General features: G+C 41.6%; 1 protein-coding gene across 3 annotated transcripts in view; it reads right to left on the reverse strand.

Moving 5' to 3' along the window:
- Positions 1 to 17088, reverse strand: part of fam168a (family with sequence similarity 168 member A) — a 44262-nt gene that overhangs the window by 2678 nt on the left and 24496 nt on the right. For all 3 annotated transcript variants that reach the window (XM_030744930.1, XM_030744932.1, XM_030744929.1), the window contains 4 exons: positions 8342 to 8433; positions 5384 to 5464; positions 1412 to 1557; positions 484 to 670 (listed from right to left, as the gene is read on the reverse strand). In XM_030744930.1, the coding sequence (XP_030600790.1) occupies positions 484 to 670; positions 1412 to 1557; positions 5384 to 5464; positions 8342 to 8433 (506 nt within the window). The remainder of the gene's footprint in view (positions 1 to 483; positions 671 to 1411; positions 1558 to 5383; positions 5465 to 8341; positions 8434 to 17088) is intronic.

Consider the following 17088-nt stretch of genomic DNA (forward strand, 5'->3'; position numbering starts at 1 on the left):
CACAATATTTTCAGAAAACTTGACCTCTGACATTTACCTTCAGTTCAAGGTCAGTGAGATTTAAACTTATGCAAGATTTTTAGTTGGTGCATCTGTGGTGTGAATTTGAACATCATATCATTGTTGAGTTACGGTTAAAGTTTTGTGGAACAGATGCCACCGACGCCAAGGCTATGACAACAGCTCAACTTTTTTCATTGAAACAGCAGAGCTAATGATGGGTATTGGCAGGTCTCGCTCTCCCTCACACAGACACACACACACAGAAAGTGCAATCAATACATCTGTAACAACAAAATAAAAGCTACTTTCAGATGCCCTTCCTCTCATACCCCAAAGGGATTTTTGTCTCCTCCCAGTAGAGCCAATACCAGAGGAGCTGATGTTGCATCACAAATTACAGTCAAGATTGAAGAATAGTTGTTGTGTTAATACCACATTAGGCCAACGTGACTCTGAAAAAGGTTTATGTTACTGTGGTACCTGCGCTCATGGCCATGGTTGTCCCAGCTACCATTCCCATGGCAGCCATGCCGTTGTTGCGAGGAGCAGGTACAGGGACAGGGGCGGGGTAGAGGGCTGTGGAAGGGATGCTGTTAGGCTGCACCACGGTGGTGTGATGGATCACATGTGGCTGAGCAGCAAACACTGGCTGGGTGTAGTACGCTCCCTGTCAGGACAAAACATTGGAAAATACTTGGTGCTCACTCAGTGTTTTAGCAGAAGAAACTTCTTTGAGTGAATTTCTATTACAAGAACAAGCAAAACAGACTGAAACACAATACTTTGAAAGGGCCAGAAAGGGAAAATATCTCTTCCTTCCACTGCACTTTCAACAGCACCAAATTACAAAACAACAAAATGCCTTGTTGTTGTTGTCTTATCATGTGTGACTGAATTTCAAAACCAAGCCACTGCCGTCCAATCTGTTTTCTATTTTAGAAAATCGTCAGTGTTTCCCCCCTGTGGATAACCAACCATGCTGTAATTGGCTAAAATATGCTGTTACCCAAAAATAAATAAATACATAAAAAAATTCAAAACAATGTGACAGATTCTGTATCCAAACAGTGTCCCTGTAGCCTGAGAAATGCACTTTCACTCAAAAGTGTAATTCTGCAGAACAGAAGTAACCTATGAACACGAAAAGTGCTCTGAATTTAAACAAGCAAAGTCAACAGACAAAACTACTGCACAGATGACAAACCATTTACTGTCAAACTGCTTTACTTAATTGTTTTTAATACAGAGTAAAATGACACAGGCTGAGCAGGTAGCACAAATGTATTTACTGGAGTGGTTATGTTAAATGGTTCTGGCAGCTGAGCAGCTGCAGCAACAAACCTGATAAATGTTTTTCAGTGTTAAACAAATGCCTCTCCAAGCTAATGTCACTTCAAAACATCCTCACCTGTGTGTATAGGTTCTGCTGAGGGTAGGCACTGCGAATGGGGTACATAGCTGTCGGGTATGGGGTAGGGGTTGGAGTGTAAGGAGGGGGTGCTCCATTTGACTGAGTGGGGGGCACTTTGTATGGAGTTCCCGCTGGAGTATATCCTATAAACAGAGAGGAGAATAAGAGGGATGTAGAGATTATTATAAATATACTGTAAATTCACCAACTCACACAGAACATTTACACATCAATAAAGCATTAGAATCATTTTCTAAATTCTCCACATTGTCTTTATTTATATATATTATATATATATATATATTATATATATATATATATATATATATATATATATATATATGTGTGTGTGTGTGTGTGTGTGTGTGGGGGGGGGGGGGGGTACACACTCATTCCTATTTTCAAATATAGCACTAGTCCCCCACATCATTATTTGTATTTCCTATAAAATCCACCAGATGGGGACGGGTTCTGTCTTTTGATGGGATTTGAATATCAAAACAATAAAGCTGAGGGTTTATGTATATTTATCCAGTTTAAGCATGAGCTTTGAAGATGGGAGCTTTGCACTGTGCACTGAAAAGCCATCTAGTCACTGTATGAGGCATTTTCAGTCTTTCTTGGATTATATTTGGTAAAGCTGTAACCAACAACCACAGCAAAGCTCAAACACCATTTCACATAGTATCCCCCCCTTTAACTGACACTACGTCACTGGCTGAAAAACATGACGTTAAGGACAGTAAAGGCATCTGGTTCAGACAGCTGCATTCATGTCCGCTCTGATCTCTGGGGTGCAGTACCTCTAAGCGGCCACCTGGAGGAGCCTGAAGGTCAAACATGCTACTAGCTAGCTGCTGCTACTGTGGAGCTTATGAAAGCACTTTTCTCACACAAGGACAAGGGAACAAAGAGATGCTGGAGCCGCTCTGTGGCTAAAAGTCTGTGTGTGCGTGTGCACGCACACATACTCTCACATTCATTCTTTGCTCTAACATGCACGCAGGGCATTAAAGGACAATGGTGTGTGACAATCACACAAAAGCCCTGCTGATAGAAAACAGTTTGTCTCCTCAGCGGTCTTGAAAAATAATAACCAAGACAACGTCTCCTAATCAGACAGAGGTTGGCTTGTCTGGGCAATTCATTGGCATCTGATACAAAATCTAAACATTTTAATTTCCCCATAAATTAACCACTGTAGAGTGAAGGGAAGGATATCTGCAGTCAAACAAAAAACAGCCCTGACAATGGGGCTCAGGTTTCGGCTGGAACAAAGCTGGAGGAGCTCTGCCAAAGCATACCTGATATTTGGTTAGACTTCCAAATGACAGAAAACAAACTCGGGGAGGGAACAAGAGGAGGAAGCTTCAAAAGCGGCACAGATGAAAAGTACAACCCCCACCCTCCCTGCTGGCGTACCACACTCAATATTTAAGACAATGGAAAACAATTAAAGCAGCTATCTGCCCTCTGCTAAGGAAACTGAATTTAATCCATACTTTCAAAAACACCATTTTCCTGAAAGATGTTTTAATCATTTTTTTTTAAACATTCAATAGATCCTTACGTGATTATAGACGTTATCTTTACTGCTGATATAAAACACATTAACAGTCTCCGAAGTCAGTGCATGTCTTCAAAGACCCCATTAAATAAAAACCTCTTGCTGACACTACAAATCAGTTATTTCCTTTATTTTTCCTGTGCTCATCATCAGTCCCATTCATTTCACGATTTATATTCTTTCATTTTTGTTTGTCTTTTGTGCACATGCAGATGCGTGGCTGTTTTTTTAAATTGCTAAATGTTGAGCAATCCTTGTTGACTTCCTTCCTTGCTTACACCCGTTCAGATCTTTATTGCATTACTGTATAATTACTTTTATTACCACAGATCAGCACAAGACTCAGCATTTGATATCCCCAATGACTGAGCAGCACAATTAATTCTATGCTTTCAAGCAATGTAATAAATTTCTTTTCTTATGCTTGAACTATAAGAAAGCCTGTACTAACCAAATCTAATCTATCTATACATACTGCCCGTATCTGGAAAACACTGGGACAACTGTACTCCCATCTGCTGAGGGGACCACACAATGAACCCCAGCAGAGTATGTATAAGCTGCTATATGGGCACTAGCAGCTGCTACTGGCTAGCTTCCCACTCCTTCACCATTAATGCCCTTTAGGCTGAGATCACCACTTAATTCATATTGCCTTTAAATGACTCCAGTCTGTGTGGAGCTCTAAACAACACTGTAACTGCATGACTGATGTTAATGTTCCTTCAATTTTTATGAGCAAGGTTTGGTTCATAACTTAACTGTACCCACACGTAACTCCAATAACCATTAAATATGTAGGAAACAGTATTCGCTTTAGGTTAAGCGCGCATAATAAACAGACAAACTCATTGCAGCGCTACAGAGCAGCAGCAGCAGCAGTGATGGATCCTCGTTAAATTAAAATGTCATCAGTGTGTAATTTATTCAATACATTAAGTGTTAGACCAGCCTTAACCTTAACACTGACTAACTTTCATTTCACACCATCACATCACTCAACTGCCAGACTGTGTGGTTCCTGATTACTCATCAGGAAGATTAATACATTTTTTAAATTATTAGGATAAATTGGTGGCACAGTTTGTTCAGGCTGTTAAAGACAATTAATAAACACACAGCTTCATTGCTGCAGTGATGCAGAAGCATGTATGGCCAAAAAAAAAACAAACAAACAGAAAAAAAAAAGACTTATGAATTCATGCACCTGTTTAACTTGACTTTGGTGTGAGAGTCTCTTCTCTGTCTGTCTGTCATTTTAAGTCACGTTAGTTTCGCTCCTTTGCGCGGCTTCATTCTGTGTGTGGGCGTAACCACTCCTAACCAGCTCGGTCTCGTGCTAAAAATGTGAGAAAAGGCTTTTTTTTTTATGCTTAATTTTTTTCCATTAAAGTCAGCATGACTTTAAAACTATTGTATTTCAGTTGGGAGAATGCTTGGAGGAGCCTGCAGCACGTATCCTGTCGAGAGACTTTAAATGAGGACGCATCATCCTGACAACCAAGAAGATTGAGCTCAGAAAACAGTGGCAATGGTTGTATTTTAACCTAAACAATGATTCAGTGGTTAAGAAGATACACTCATCTGTCCCATGTGGGACTTGAACTTGGGAAAAATGTAGAGATGTAGTCCCCTTTCAAAAAAAAGGTAGAAAATCATTCACTTTGTGTACATGTAGATATAAGAATCAGTAAATATGAGGCCTGTGTGATGGGAAACTGTGGTCAGGTAAACAAACAAAAGATTAAATGCCATGACTCTTTAATGAACTGTTATGAGACTATGTTGTGAGACTATGTTATCCTAGCACGCACATTTCATTACTGTAAGCGCCATAAAGGTTTTCCAAACATTAATCCATCTAAATTTAAAGATGAATGGGTATCAACCACAAATGTTAGAAAGCCAAAAACATTTGTGTTTTTAAAACAACTGCAACCACATGATTTAATGTGAGGCCCTTGTATTTATAGCCTGGTCGCTGATACTGGATAAGGGGGCTGACGCCTAAATTTGGCAGCTAAATAAAGATGACAGAAATCTAAGTATTCACCCTGCACTATTTTTGCTTTAGTATAAATTGTTCCTCACGGTTTACCTATAATTTTGTAAAAATAAATCAATCAATCAGCAAAGGTAGGAATAATAAAACATTCTTGTAGCTTTATACTCCACTACATGCTAATGATTTGTCTGTAAAATCATCTACATCTATCTGGTATCGTGCGCACAAACTTCAGTGGTTCACTTACAAGCTCTGCCATCCCTGTGGTGTGATTATCCTCTTTTTTGACAAACACCCCCCTAATTAACTCTGTAAATTAGTGAAAACTGACAACAATTACTCCCAAGATATTACCTTCTTCAATATAAGCTGTGTGTGTGTGTGGGGTACAGCTTACCTGGTGGATACCCAGGACTGCCTGTTTGATAGAGGTTGGGTGTATAGGTAGGAGCTGTGGTGGGATACCCCCCTGGATAGCCTGCAAGGTGCCACAGACAAGACAGAAAATATTAGAAACCTTGACGCTGAGCAAGGGCCACACACACACACACACACACACACACACACACACACGAAACCCCCTCCTCTCCCTAACCCACCCCCTTATTCACATAGACACACAGGTAGGGGAGTATTTGGTTTGAAGCAGGATGTGCACAGATGGCGCTCATTAAAAAAATGTCTGCACCAATAACACAGTTGGCTGAATGCATCTTACATACACCAGTTTGGCAGACGGGACACACCTGCCAATATGGTGTGGGAGGAGAGATAAATTCAGAAACATTAGTAATGCATGCAGACACGTGCAAGGGATGCACGCACGCATCCTCCAATGCGTCATAAATTATGTGTCGAACAAACAAACTGAGGTGCCGTTTACACGAAGCCGTTTTCACTGGAAACGGTGTCGTTTTGATGCGTTTCAGCCTTTCGTTTACACGATGGCATTTCAGAAACGATCCGCGTTTACACGAGGACATGTGAAACGATGAAAACGATGTAGTTCCCATGCCAGGCCACAAGTTGGCGTTGGTTTTCTCTTTGCAGTTTGTTTACGCAAGACGCGCATGCGTGGAGTGACACAGTAGGTAGTGCGGCAAATTGTTCATTACTTACAAAACGGCCAATGTGAGAGGTTTTGTGTGGACAGATGATGAGGTTGGATCGCTGCTGCACACAACGCTGAATTACAAAACGGTAAAAACACAGGAAAAGCATAAGAAGCACTCGTGAATCCGCGAGTACTGTTTATCAGTTTGCGCGTGCGCGAAAAACTGGCCGTCGCAACCATAGTGCGCATGTGCGAGTCGAGCGTTTTCAAATCACCCCGGTTTCAAGTGTTTACACGAAAACGCAAGCCGGTGCGTTTCTGAAACGCTCCACTCTGGACCCCGTTTCTGAAACACATCGTTTTCACTCTGTTGTCGTGTAAACAGAAGGGCGAAACGCATCAAAACGACACCGTTGTCGTGTAAACGCAAGGCCGAAACGCATCAAAACGACACCGTTTCAAAATGAAAACGGTCTCGTGTAAACGGCACCTGAATGTGACCTGAGAAAAAGCTTCTGCTTATAAAAGGTGCAGGTTCGACAGAGTGAGACAAAGAGGACGGAAGAGAAGAAAAAAAAAGCAGCACAGAGTGACGAGAGGGAGTGTAAGTGAGCTAAGTGCTGTTCTCTCCTCACTCTTTGCTATTATTGGCAGACAGTCTCACAGATCTGTAGCCTTGAGCCTCCACTATATCGAGCTTTGGCTGCTGTAGGTTGAGCTACAGTCAGATGTAACAGTTCCAATAAATGTCTTCATCTAAAATAGCGCCGTTATGATACTGCTGAGACATTAATCATGTTTCAACAAGCGATCACACGACATCCTGCGTTTACTTCATTCATGCTAATGCAAATTTAACAATCTTTAATGGATACTGTCAAAGCAGCAGACACGTGTATGCATTCAATGTAAGCATAATAAGTAAATATTTAATTTATAGATTTATACTTAAACAGAAAATAAGCAACAATCTTGATTACTTTTATTTCAGCTTATTATTTATTTGCTGCTTTTCTTAGCATTTTGCAGGGTGACCTTGACCTCCAGCACATGATCTCTGCATAATGTCTTGATATCGAGAATAATGGTGCAAGGTTTCATTAAAATCCTTCAAACCATTTCTTTAATATGAAGTGGACATGAAAAAAACCCGCCATGGGTGATCACCTTTGTCCCATCTTTCAACGGCCGTATATATAAAAATAAATAAATAGATAAATAAAAACATACACCCAAACTACCCCCCCCCCCCCCCAAAAAAAAAGTAAAAAAAATTTGTAACTTAATTTGGAAAAAATAAAGCTGGTAGTAAAAGCTGTACACTACAATACAGTATTCTCTTAGTTCAACAACTTTTCTGTTCATTGTAAACACTAATCCAGAGCTTTGAGTCAGATGATACATTAACACACTGGATGTTGCTACACTCCAATTAAACATGTATACTATGATCATTTGGAAAGGCTTCAAGTATTCAAAAGGAGGAACAATGATGACTGCTACAAGCTTATTTTCTTCAACTGCGTGAATTTATTCACATTATTCTTAATCACAAGAAATGGACACAAGAGGCATTAAAGTTGTGCCTTTAAAAAAAAAGAAAGCTAAATTAGCTTTCAGTTTATTCCAGGGTTTCAAACATAACCTCAGAGGCCCTATAACTGTTTTATGCTCTAGAGCAGGGGTGGCCAATTCCAGGCCTCGAGGGCCGGTGTCCTGCAGGTTTTGGATGTGTCCCTGATCCAACACACCTGAATCAAATGGCTGAATTACCTCCTCAGTATGCAGTCAAGTTCTCCAGAGTCCTGCTAATGACTTCTATATGTGATTCAGGTGTGTTGGCTAAGGAACACATCTAAAACATGCAGGACACTGGCCCTTGAGGCCGGGAGTTGCCCACCCCTGCTCTAGAGTTAGTACAAGCACAACCAATTTGGAAAAAAAAAAAAAGGAGAAGAACCAAGCAAATGTTATGACTTATTATTTTACCTGCTCAGCAGCTACCTGTTCATGTATGTTTACTAGCTAAGGTAGGCTAAGTACGTAATTTATTGCTATATCTGAGGGTTAACTATGCTCTCTGGTCTACATTATTTTCTCTTCATGCTAGAAGCAGGTAAAGAATTGCCTCAATGTGTTACTCTCTTTCATCTCCTCTGCACACTCACTCATTAGGCACTTTATTAGGTACATTTTGCTAGTACTAGGTTGGATACCCTCACTTAGGCATATCTTAACTGCCTTCAACTTCAGTTCACTATCGTATTGAAAATGATAAACGTGTGTGTCTGCACATCTTACCTGTAAAGGCCATGTTTTTGGGGTTTCCATATGGGGTTCCAGGCTGAACAGGGCTGTAGACTGGATTCATAGCTGAAGATAACCTGTTCTTACTGAGAGAGAGAAAGAAACAGAGAAAGTGGAAAACAAGACAGTTAAGAGAAGACGAGGGAAAGAAAAATAAGCCATGTGAACTGGAAAGAAAATTGTTATGGTTATCAAGTGCACACACACACACTCATCACACACATAATCCCAAAGTCAGATTCTTAAAGCGACACCCAGCTGAAGGATTTTGCCAGCGTGCCACAAAAATCAAGCCCTGTGACTTCCCACCCTCAAGGAGGCTCAACATTAGCATAAACTTTAAAACAAACAAAACAAAACAAAATTAAACCGCAAGCGGTGATATCGGGCCCTCGCACTCCGCGCGCGTCGACCTGTGGCGCTCGTCGACCCGTGCCGCACTCGGAGGTTTTGTGATCGTGATGGGTCTCTAGAAAGTTGAATTCTTTTATAGGAAAAGGTATCTTTTGCTCTCGGCATAGACGCAATGGAATATTTGGGGGTGTGGTCACGGCTCCAGCATGCAAATAGGGCATGGGTCTGATTGACTTTTTTGATGGGCTGTTTGTCTAGATGATGTGGAGCCAATTTGGTCTCACTGGGTGAAATGCCCTAGGAGGAGTTCATTCAATAGCAGGCCTGAAAATGGCAAAAATTGACACGTTCAATTGAAGATGCTGGACTTCCTGTAGGGTTTGGAGTATGGCTCCAAGAGACTTTTTTGTATGTCTTAGGATGTTACATGAGTGTGCAAAATTTCAGAGCTGTAGATAAAATGTAACTCAGGGGCTAGCTAAAAAACATGGTATATTATGATATTTAAAGCTGCCAGTAGGGGGCGCTCTAACGTTTATGGACTTTATGCATATCAATGTGTTCAGGGCAGGAGGCGTATCAATAGATGAGGATTTTGTAAGGAATGGTGAAAGATATTTCATGTATTTCAGAGCAAAACTAATTCTGTGGACGGTCATACAAATATTCATTTGCTTCTGTAGGGGGCGCTATTGCGCCTACAGTCTTGAATCTGTAGTTATGGATTCAGCCTGGGTGTGTACATGAGTGATTAAATTTTCAGCCTGATCAGACAAAGCATGTGCGAACAAGTGCACAAACAATTTTGGTGGTGAGGGAGAAAAACAAAGGCCAAATTAAATGGCCTGGTGTGACAAGGCCGTTTAATATTTTGTAAAGATTTCCACAATATTTGATGGGCTACTTGTGTAGATGATCTGGAGCCAATTTGGTGTCAGTGGGTGAAATGCCCTAGGACGAGTTCGTTCAAATAGCAGGCCTGAAAATGGCAAAAATTGACACTTTCAATTGAAGATGGCCGACTTCCTGTAGGGTTTGGGGTATGGGTCCAAGAGACTTTTTTGTACGTCTTAGTATGTTACATGAGCCTGTACATTTTCATACATGTAGATAAAACGTAGCTCCGGGGCTACTCAAAAAGCATGCTATTTTAAGATATTCCGAGCTGCCACTAGGCGGCGCTCTAACGTTTATGGACTTTATGCATATCAATCTGTTCAGGATAGGGTGCTTATCACACCACTGAAGTTTGAGCCAGATTGGGCAAGTTGGCTTTGAGTTACAGCCATTTTTGTGTTCATGGCGAATCATCGAACTTTGCCGTCCCATAAGGGTCACGCCCTTTTGTCAAAAGTCACAGTTTTGAAAACACAGTAAGTCCAACTTCTTAAGGCTTTCCAGGTGAAATTTGAGATGGTTCTGCTAAACCACCTTGGAGCTGGACCTCCAAGTGTAAAATATGACATTTCCTGTTCCCACTAGGTGGCGCTGCGACTGATATTAAATATTGTCATATGTATGTGTTCAGGGGGGGCACCCTCATCCTACTGGAGAAGTTTGATGCACATTGGATCATGTAGGTATGAATGAGAGGCAATCAAAATTTCATGGCGAATGATCAAAGTTCAAAGGGGCATAAGGACCCCTCCCCCTTGGCAAAAACTCACCATTTTCGAGATTAGATTCCCCTGGGGGTGTAGGTTAGACAAACCAAATATGAAGATGATAACGTCTAAAACCTCTGAGTTATTAGAAAAAGTGTGAGGGCTGCAAATCGCCAAATTTGCATAATTAATTCAAAATGGCGGACTTCCTGTTGGGTTTAGGGCATGGCTCCAAGAGGATTTTTTGTGCGCCTGGACATGATATACATGTGTATGAAGTTTCATTCATGTACGTGAAACACAGCGGTGGGGCTCCAGTTTAGGGGGCGCTAGCGAGCCATTTGGGCGCGCCCTTGCCCGAGCCCATTAAAATACTTAAATTTTCACCAGGTGTGACACATGTGCAAAGTTTCATGAGTTTTTGAATATGATAAAGCCCCCAAAAAGCCAATTCATTTGCCTGAATAATAAAAATAATATTAAAACCGCAAGCGGTGATATCGGGCCCTCGCACTCCCTGCGCGTCGACCCGTGGCGCTCGTCGACCCGTGCCGCACTCGGAGGTCTTGTGATCGTGATGGTGTACAGAAGGTCTGTAGAAAGTTGAATTCTTTTATAGGAAAAGATATCTTTTGCTCTCGGCATAGACGCAATGGAATATTTGGGGGGTGGGGTCACGGCTCCAGCATGCAAAATAGGGCATGGGTCTGATAGACTGTTTTGATCAGGATGATGTCAAGAATGTTGAAACACATTTTCATACATTTCCGAGAAACTAAGTTTGTGGATGCTATACAAAATTTCATTTGCTTCTGTAGGGGGCGCTCTTGCAGCTACGTATAGCCTTGAATCCATAGTTATGGGTTCAGAGTGGCTGTGTACATGAGTGATTACATTTTCAGGCAGATCGGGCAAAGCATGTACGAACACGTGCACAACAATTTTGGTCGCCATTGAGAAAAATGAAAGCCAACTTCAATGGCCTGGTGGTGACAACACCATTTAATATTTTGTCAAGATTTCCACAATATTTGATGGGCTGTTTGTCTAGATGATCTGGAGCCAATTGGTCTCACTGGCTGAAATGCCCTAGGAGGAGTTCATTCAAATAGCAGGCCTGAAAATGGCAAAAATTGACACTTTCAATTGAAGATGCTGGACTTCCTGTAGGGTTTGGAGTATGGCTCCAAGAGACTTTTTTGTATGTCTTAGGATGTTACATGAGTGTGCAAAATTTCAGAGCTGTAGATAAATGTAACTCAGGGGCTAGCTAAAAAACATGGTATATTATGATATTTAAAGCTGCCAGTAGGTGGCGCTGTAACATTTATGGACTTTATGCATATCAATGTGTTCAGGGCAGGAGGCTTATCAAATTGATGAGGATTTCGTAAGGAATGGTGAAAGATAGTTTCATGCATTTCAGAGCAAAACTAATTATGTGGACGTCATACAAATTTTCATTTGCTTCTGTAGGGGGCGCTATTGCGCCTACAGTCTTGAATCTGTAGTTATGGATTCAGCCTGGGTGTGTACATGAGTGATTAAATTTTCAGCCTGATCAGACAAAGCATGTGCGAACAAGTGCACAACAATTTTGGTGGTGAGGGAGAAAAACGAAGGCCAACTTCAATGGCCTGGTGTGATAAGGCCATTTAATATTTTGTAAAGATTTCCACAATATTTGATGGGCTACTTGTGTAGATGATGTGGAGCAAATTTGGTCTCACTGGGTCAAATGCCCTAGGACAAGTTCGTTCAAATAGCAGGCGTGGAAATGGCAAAAATTGACACCTTCAATTGAAGATGGCCGACTTCCTGTAGGGTTTGGGGTATGGGTCCAAGAGACTTTTTTGTACGTCTTAGGATGTTACATGAGCCTGTACATTTTCATACATGTAGATAAAACGTAGCTCCGGGGCTACTCAAAAAACTTGCTATTTTAAGATATTCCGAGCTGCCACTAGGCGGCGCTCTACCGTTTATGGACTTTTTGCATATGAGTGTGTTCAGGACAGGGTGCTTATCACACCACTGAAGTTTGAGCCAGATTGGGCAAGTTGGGTTTGAGTTACAGCCATTTTTGTGTTCATGGCGAATCATCGAACTTTGCCGTCCCATAAGGGTCACGCCCTTTTGTCAAAAACTCACAGTTTTGAAAACACAGTAAGTCCAACTTCTTAAGGCTTTCCAGGTGAAATTTGAGATGGTTCTGCTAAACCACCTTGGAGCTGGACCTCCAAGTGTAAAATATGACATTTCCTGTTCCCACTAGGTGGCGCTGCGACTGATATTAAATATTGTCATATGTATGTGTTCAGGGGGGCACCCTCATCCTACTGGAGAAGTTTGATGCACATTGGATCATGTAGGTATGAATGAGAGGCAATCAAAATTTCATGGCGAATGATCAAAGTTCAAAGGGGCATAAGGACCCCTCCCCCTTGGCAAAAACTCACCATTTTCGAGATTTAGATTCCCCTGGGGGTGTAGGTTAGACAAACCAAATATGAAGATGATAACGTCTAAAACCTCTGAGTTATTAGAAAAAGTGTGAGGGCTGCAAATCGCCAAATTTGCATAATTAATTCAAAATGGCGGACTTCCTGTTGGGTTTAGGGCATGGCTCCAAGAGGATTTTTTGTGCGCCTGGACATGATATACATGTGTATGAAGTTTCATTCATGTACGTGAAACACAGCGGTGGGGCTCCAGTTTAGGGGGCGCTAGCGAGCCATTTGGGCGCGCCCTTGCCCGAGCCCATTAAAATACTTAAATTTTCACCAGGTTGTGACGCATGTGCCAAGTTTCATGAGTTTTTGAATATGATAAAGCCCCCAAAAAGCCAATTCATTTGCCTGAATAATAAAAAAAAAAAAAAAAAAAAAAAAAAAAAAAATAATAATAATAATTAAAACCGCAAGCGGTGATATCGGGCCCTCGCACTCCCTGCGCGTCGACCCGTGGCGCTCGTCGACCCGTGCCGCACTCGGAGGTCTTGTGATCGTGATGGTGTACAGAAGGTCTGTAGAAAGTTGAATTCTTTTATAGGAAAAGATATCTTTTGCTCTCGGCATAGAGACAATGGAATATTTGGGGGTGGGGTCACGGCTCCAGCATGCAAAATAGGGCATGGGTCTGATAGACTGTTTTGATCAGGATGATGTCAAGAATGTTGAAACACATTTTCATACATTTCCGAGAAACTAAGTTTGTGGATGCTATACAAAATTTCATTTGCTTCTGTAGGGGGCGCTCTTGCAGCTACGTATAGCCTTGAATCCATAGTTATGGGTTCAGAGTGGCTGTGTACATGAGTGATTACATTTTCAGGCAGATCGGGCAAAGCATGTACGAACACGTGCCCAAACAATTTTGGTCGCCATTGAGAAAAATGAAAGCCAACTTCAATGGCCTGGTGTGACAACACCATTTAATATTTTGTCAAGATTTCCACAATATTTGATGGGCTGTTTGTCTAGATGATCTGGAGCCAATTTGGTCTCACTGGCTGAAATGCCCTAGGAGGAGTTCATTCAAATAGCAGGCCTGAAAATGGCAAAATTGACAAAAATTGACACTTTCAATTGAAGATGCTGGACTTCCTGTAGGGTTTCCAGTATGGCTCCAAGAGACTTTTTTGTACGTCTTAGGATGTTACATGAGTGTGCAGAATTTCAGAGCTGTAGATATAATGTAGCTCTGGGGCTAGCTAAAAAACATGCTATTTTATGATATTTCAAGCTGCCAGTAGGTGGCGCTGTAACATTTATGGACTTTATGCATATCAATGTGTTCAGGGCAGGAGGCTTATCAAATAGATGAGGATTTTGTAAGGAATGGTGAAAGATATTTCATGTATTTCAGAGCAAAACTAATTCTGTGGACGGTCATACAAATTTTCATTTGCTTCTGTAGGGGGCGCTATTGCGCCTACAGTCTTGAATCTGTAGTTATGGATTCAGCCTGGGTGTGTACATGAGTGATTAAATTTTCAGCCTGATCAGACAAAGCATGTGCGAACAAGTGCACAAACAATTTTGGTGGTGAGGGAGAAAAACAAAGGCCAAATTTAATGGCATGGTGTGACAAGGCCGTTTAATATTTTGTAAAGATTTCCACAATATTTGATGGGCTACTTGTGTAGATGATCTGGAGCCAATTTGTTGTCAGTGGGTGAAATGCCCTAGGACGAGTTCGTTCAAATAGCAGGCGTGGAAATCGCAAAAATTGACACCTTCAATTGAAGATGGCCGACTTCCTGTAGGGTTTGGGGTATGGGTCCAAGAGACTTTTTTGTACGTCTTAGGATGTTACATGAGCCTGTACATTTTCATACATGTAGATAAAACGTAGCTCCGGGGCTACTCAAAAAACATGCTATTTTAAGATATTCCGAGCTGCCACTAGGCGGCGCTCTAACGTTTATGGACTTTATGCATATGAGTGTGTTCAGGGCAGCAGTGCTTATCACACCACTGAAGTTTGAGCCAGATTGGGCAAGTTGGCTTTGAGTTACAGCCATTTTGTGTTCATGGCGAATCATCGAACTTTGCCGTCCCATAAGGGTCACGCCCTTTTGTCAAAAACTCACAGTTTTGAAAACACAGTAAGTCCAACTTCTTAAGGCTTTCCAGGTGAAATTTGAGATGGTTCTGCTAAACCACCTTGGAGCTGGACCTCCAAGTGTAAAATATGACATTTCCTGTTCCCACTAGGTGGCGCTGCGACTGATATTAAATATTGTCATATGTATGTGTTCAGGGGGGCACCCTCATCCTACTGGAGAAGTTTGATGCACATTGGATCATGTAGGTATGAATGAGAGGCAATCAAAATTTCATGGCGAATGATCAAAGTGCAAAGGGGCATAAGGACCCCTCCCCCTTGGCAAAAACTCACCATTTTCGAGATTTAGATTCCCCTGGGGGTGTAGGTTAGACAAACCAAATATGAAGATGATAACGTCTAAAACCTCTGAGTTATTAGAAAAAGTGTGAGGGCTGCAAATCGCCAAATTTGCATAATTAATTCAAAATGGCGGACTTCCTGTTGGGTTTAGGGCATGGCTCCAAGAGGATTTTTTGTGCGCCTGGACATGATATACATGTGTATGAAGTTTCATTCATGTACGTGAAACACAGCGGTGGGGCTCCAGTTTAGGGGGCGCTAGCGAGCCATTTGGGCGCGCCCTTGCCCGAGCCCATTAAAATACTTAAATTTTCACCAGGTGTGACGCATGTGCAAAGTTTCATGAGTTTTTGAATATGATAAAGCCCCCAAAAAGCCAATTCATTTGCCTGAATAATATAATAAAAATAAAAAAAATAATAATAATAATAATAAAAAAAAAAAAAAAAAAAAAAAAAAAAATAATAAACGAAGCAATTACAATAGGGCCTTCGCACAGTTCGTGCTCGGGCCCTAATAATAAACGAAGCAATTACAATAGGGCCTTCGCACAGTTCGTGCTCGGGCCCTAAAAATTAAAACCGCAAGCGGTGATATCGGGCCCTCGCACTCCGCGCGCGTCGACCTGTGGCGCTCGTCGACCCGTGCCGCACTCGGAGGTTTTGTGATCGTGATGGGTCTGCTAGAAAGTTGAATTCTTTTATAGGAAAAGGTATCTTTTGCTCTCGGCATAGACGCAATGGAATATTTGGGGTGTGGTCACGGCTCCAGCATGCAAAATAGGGCATGGGTCTGATTGACTTTTTTGATGGGCTGTTTGTCTAGATGATGTGGAGCCAATTTGGTCTCACTGGGTGAAATGCCCTAGGAGGAGTTCATTCAAATAGCAGGCCTGAAAATGGCAAAAATTGACACTTTCAATTGAAGATGCTGGACTTCCTGTAGGGTTTGGAGTATGGCTCCAAGAGACTTTTTTGTATGTCTTAGGATGTTACATGAGTGTGCAAAATTTCAGAGCTGTAGATAAAATGTAACTCAGGGGCTAGCTAAAAAACATGGTATATTATGATATTTAAAGCTGCCAGTAGGGGGCGCTCTAACGTTTATGGACTTTATGCATATCAATGTGTTCAGGGCAGGAGGCTTATCAAATAGATGAGGATTTTGTAAGGAATGGTGAAAGATATTTCATGTATTTCAGAGCAAAACTAATTCTGTGGACGGTCATACAAATTTTCATTTGCTTCTGTAGGGGGCGCTATTGCGCCTACAGTCTTGAATCTGTAGTTATGGATTCAGCCTGGGTGTGTACATGAGTGATTAAATTTTCAGCCTGATCAGACAAAGCATGTGCGAACAAGTGCACAAACAATTTTGGTGGTGAGGGAGAAAAACAAAGGCCAAATTTAATGGCCTGGTGTGACAAGGCCGTTTAATATTTTGTAAAGATTTCCACAATATTTGATGGGCTACTTGTGTAGATGATCTGGAGCCAATTTGGTGTCAGTGGGTGAAATGCCCTAGGACGAGTTCGTTCAAATAGCAGGCGTGGAAATCGCAAAAATTGACACCTTCAATTGAAGATGGCCGACTTCCTGTAGGGTTTGGGGTATGGGTCCAAGAGACTTTTTTGTACGTCTTAGTATGTTACATGAGCCTGTACATTTTCATACATGTAGATAAAACGTAGCTCCGGGGCTACTCAAAAAACATGCTATTTTAAGATATTCCGAGCTGCCACTAGGCGGCGCTCTAACGTTTATGGACTTTATGCATATGCAGTGTGTTCAGGACAGCAGTGCTTATCACACCACTGAAGTTTGAGCCAGATTGGGCAAGTTGGCTTTGAGTTACAGCCATTTTTGTGTTCAT

This window comes from Archocentrus centrarchus, chromosome 13 (assembly GCF_007364275.1).
Source record: "Archocentrus centrarchus isolate MPI-CPG fArcCen1 chromosome 13, fArcCen1, whole genome shotgun sequence".
Classification (NCBI taxonomy): Eukaryota; Metazoa; Chordata; class Actinopteri; order Cichliformes; family Cichlidae; genus Archocentrus; species Archocentrus centrarchus.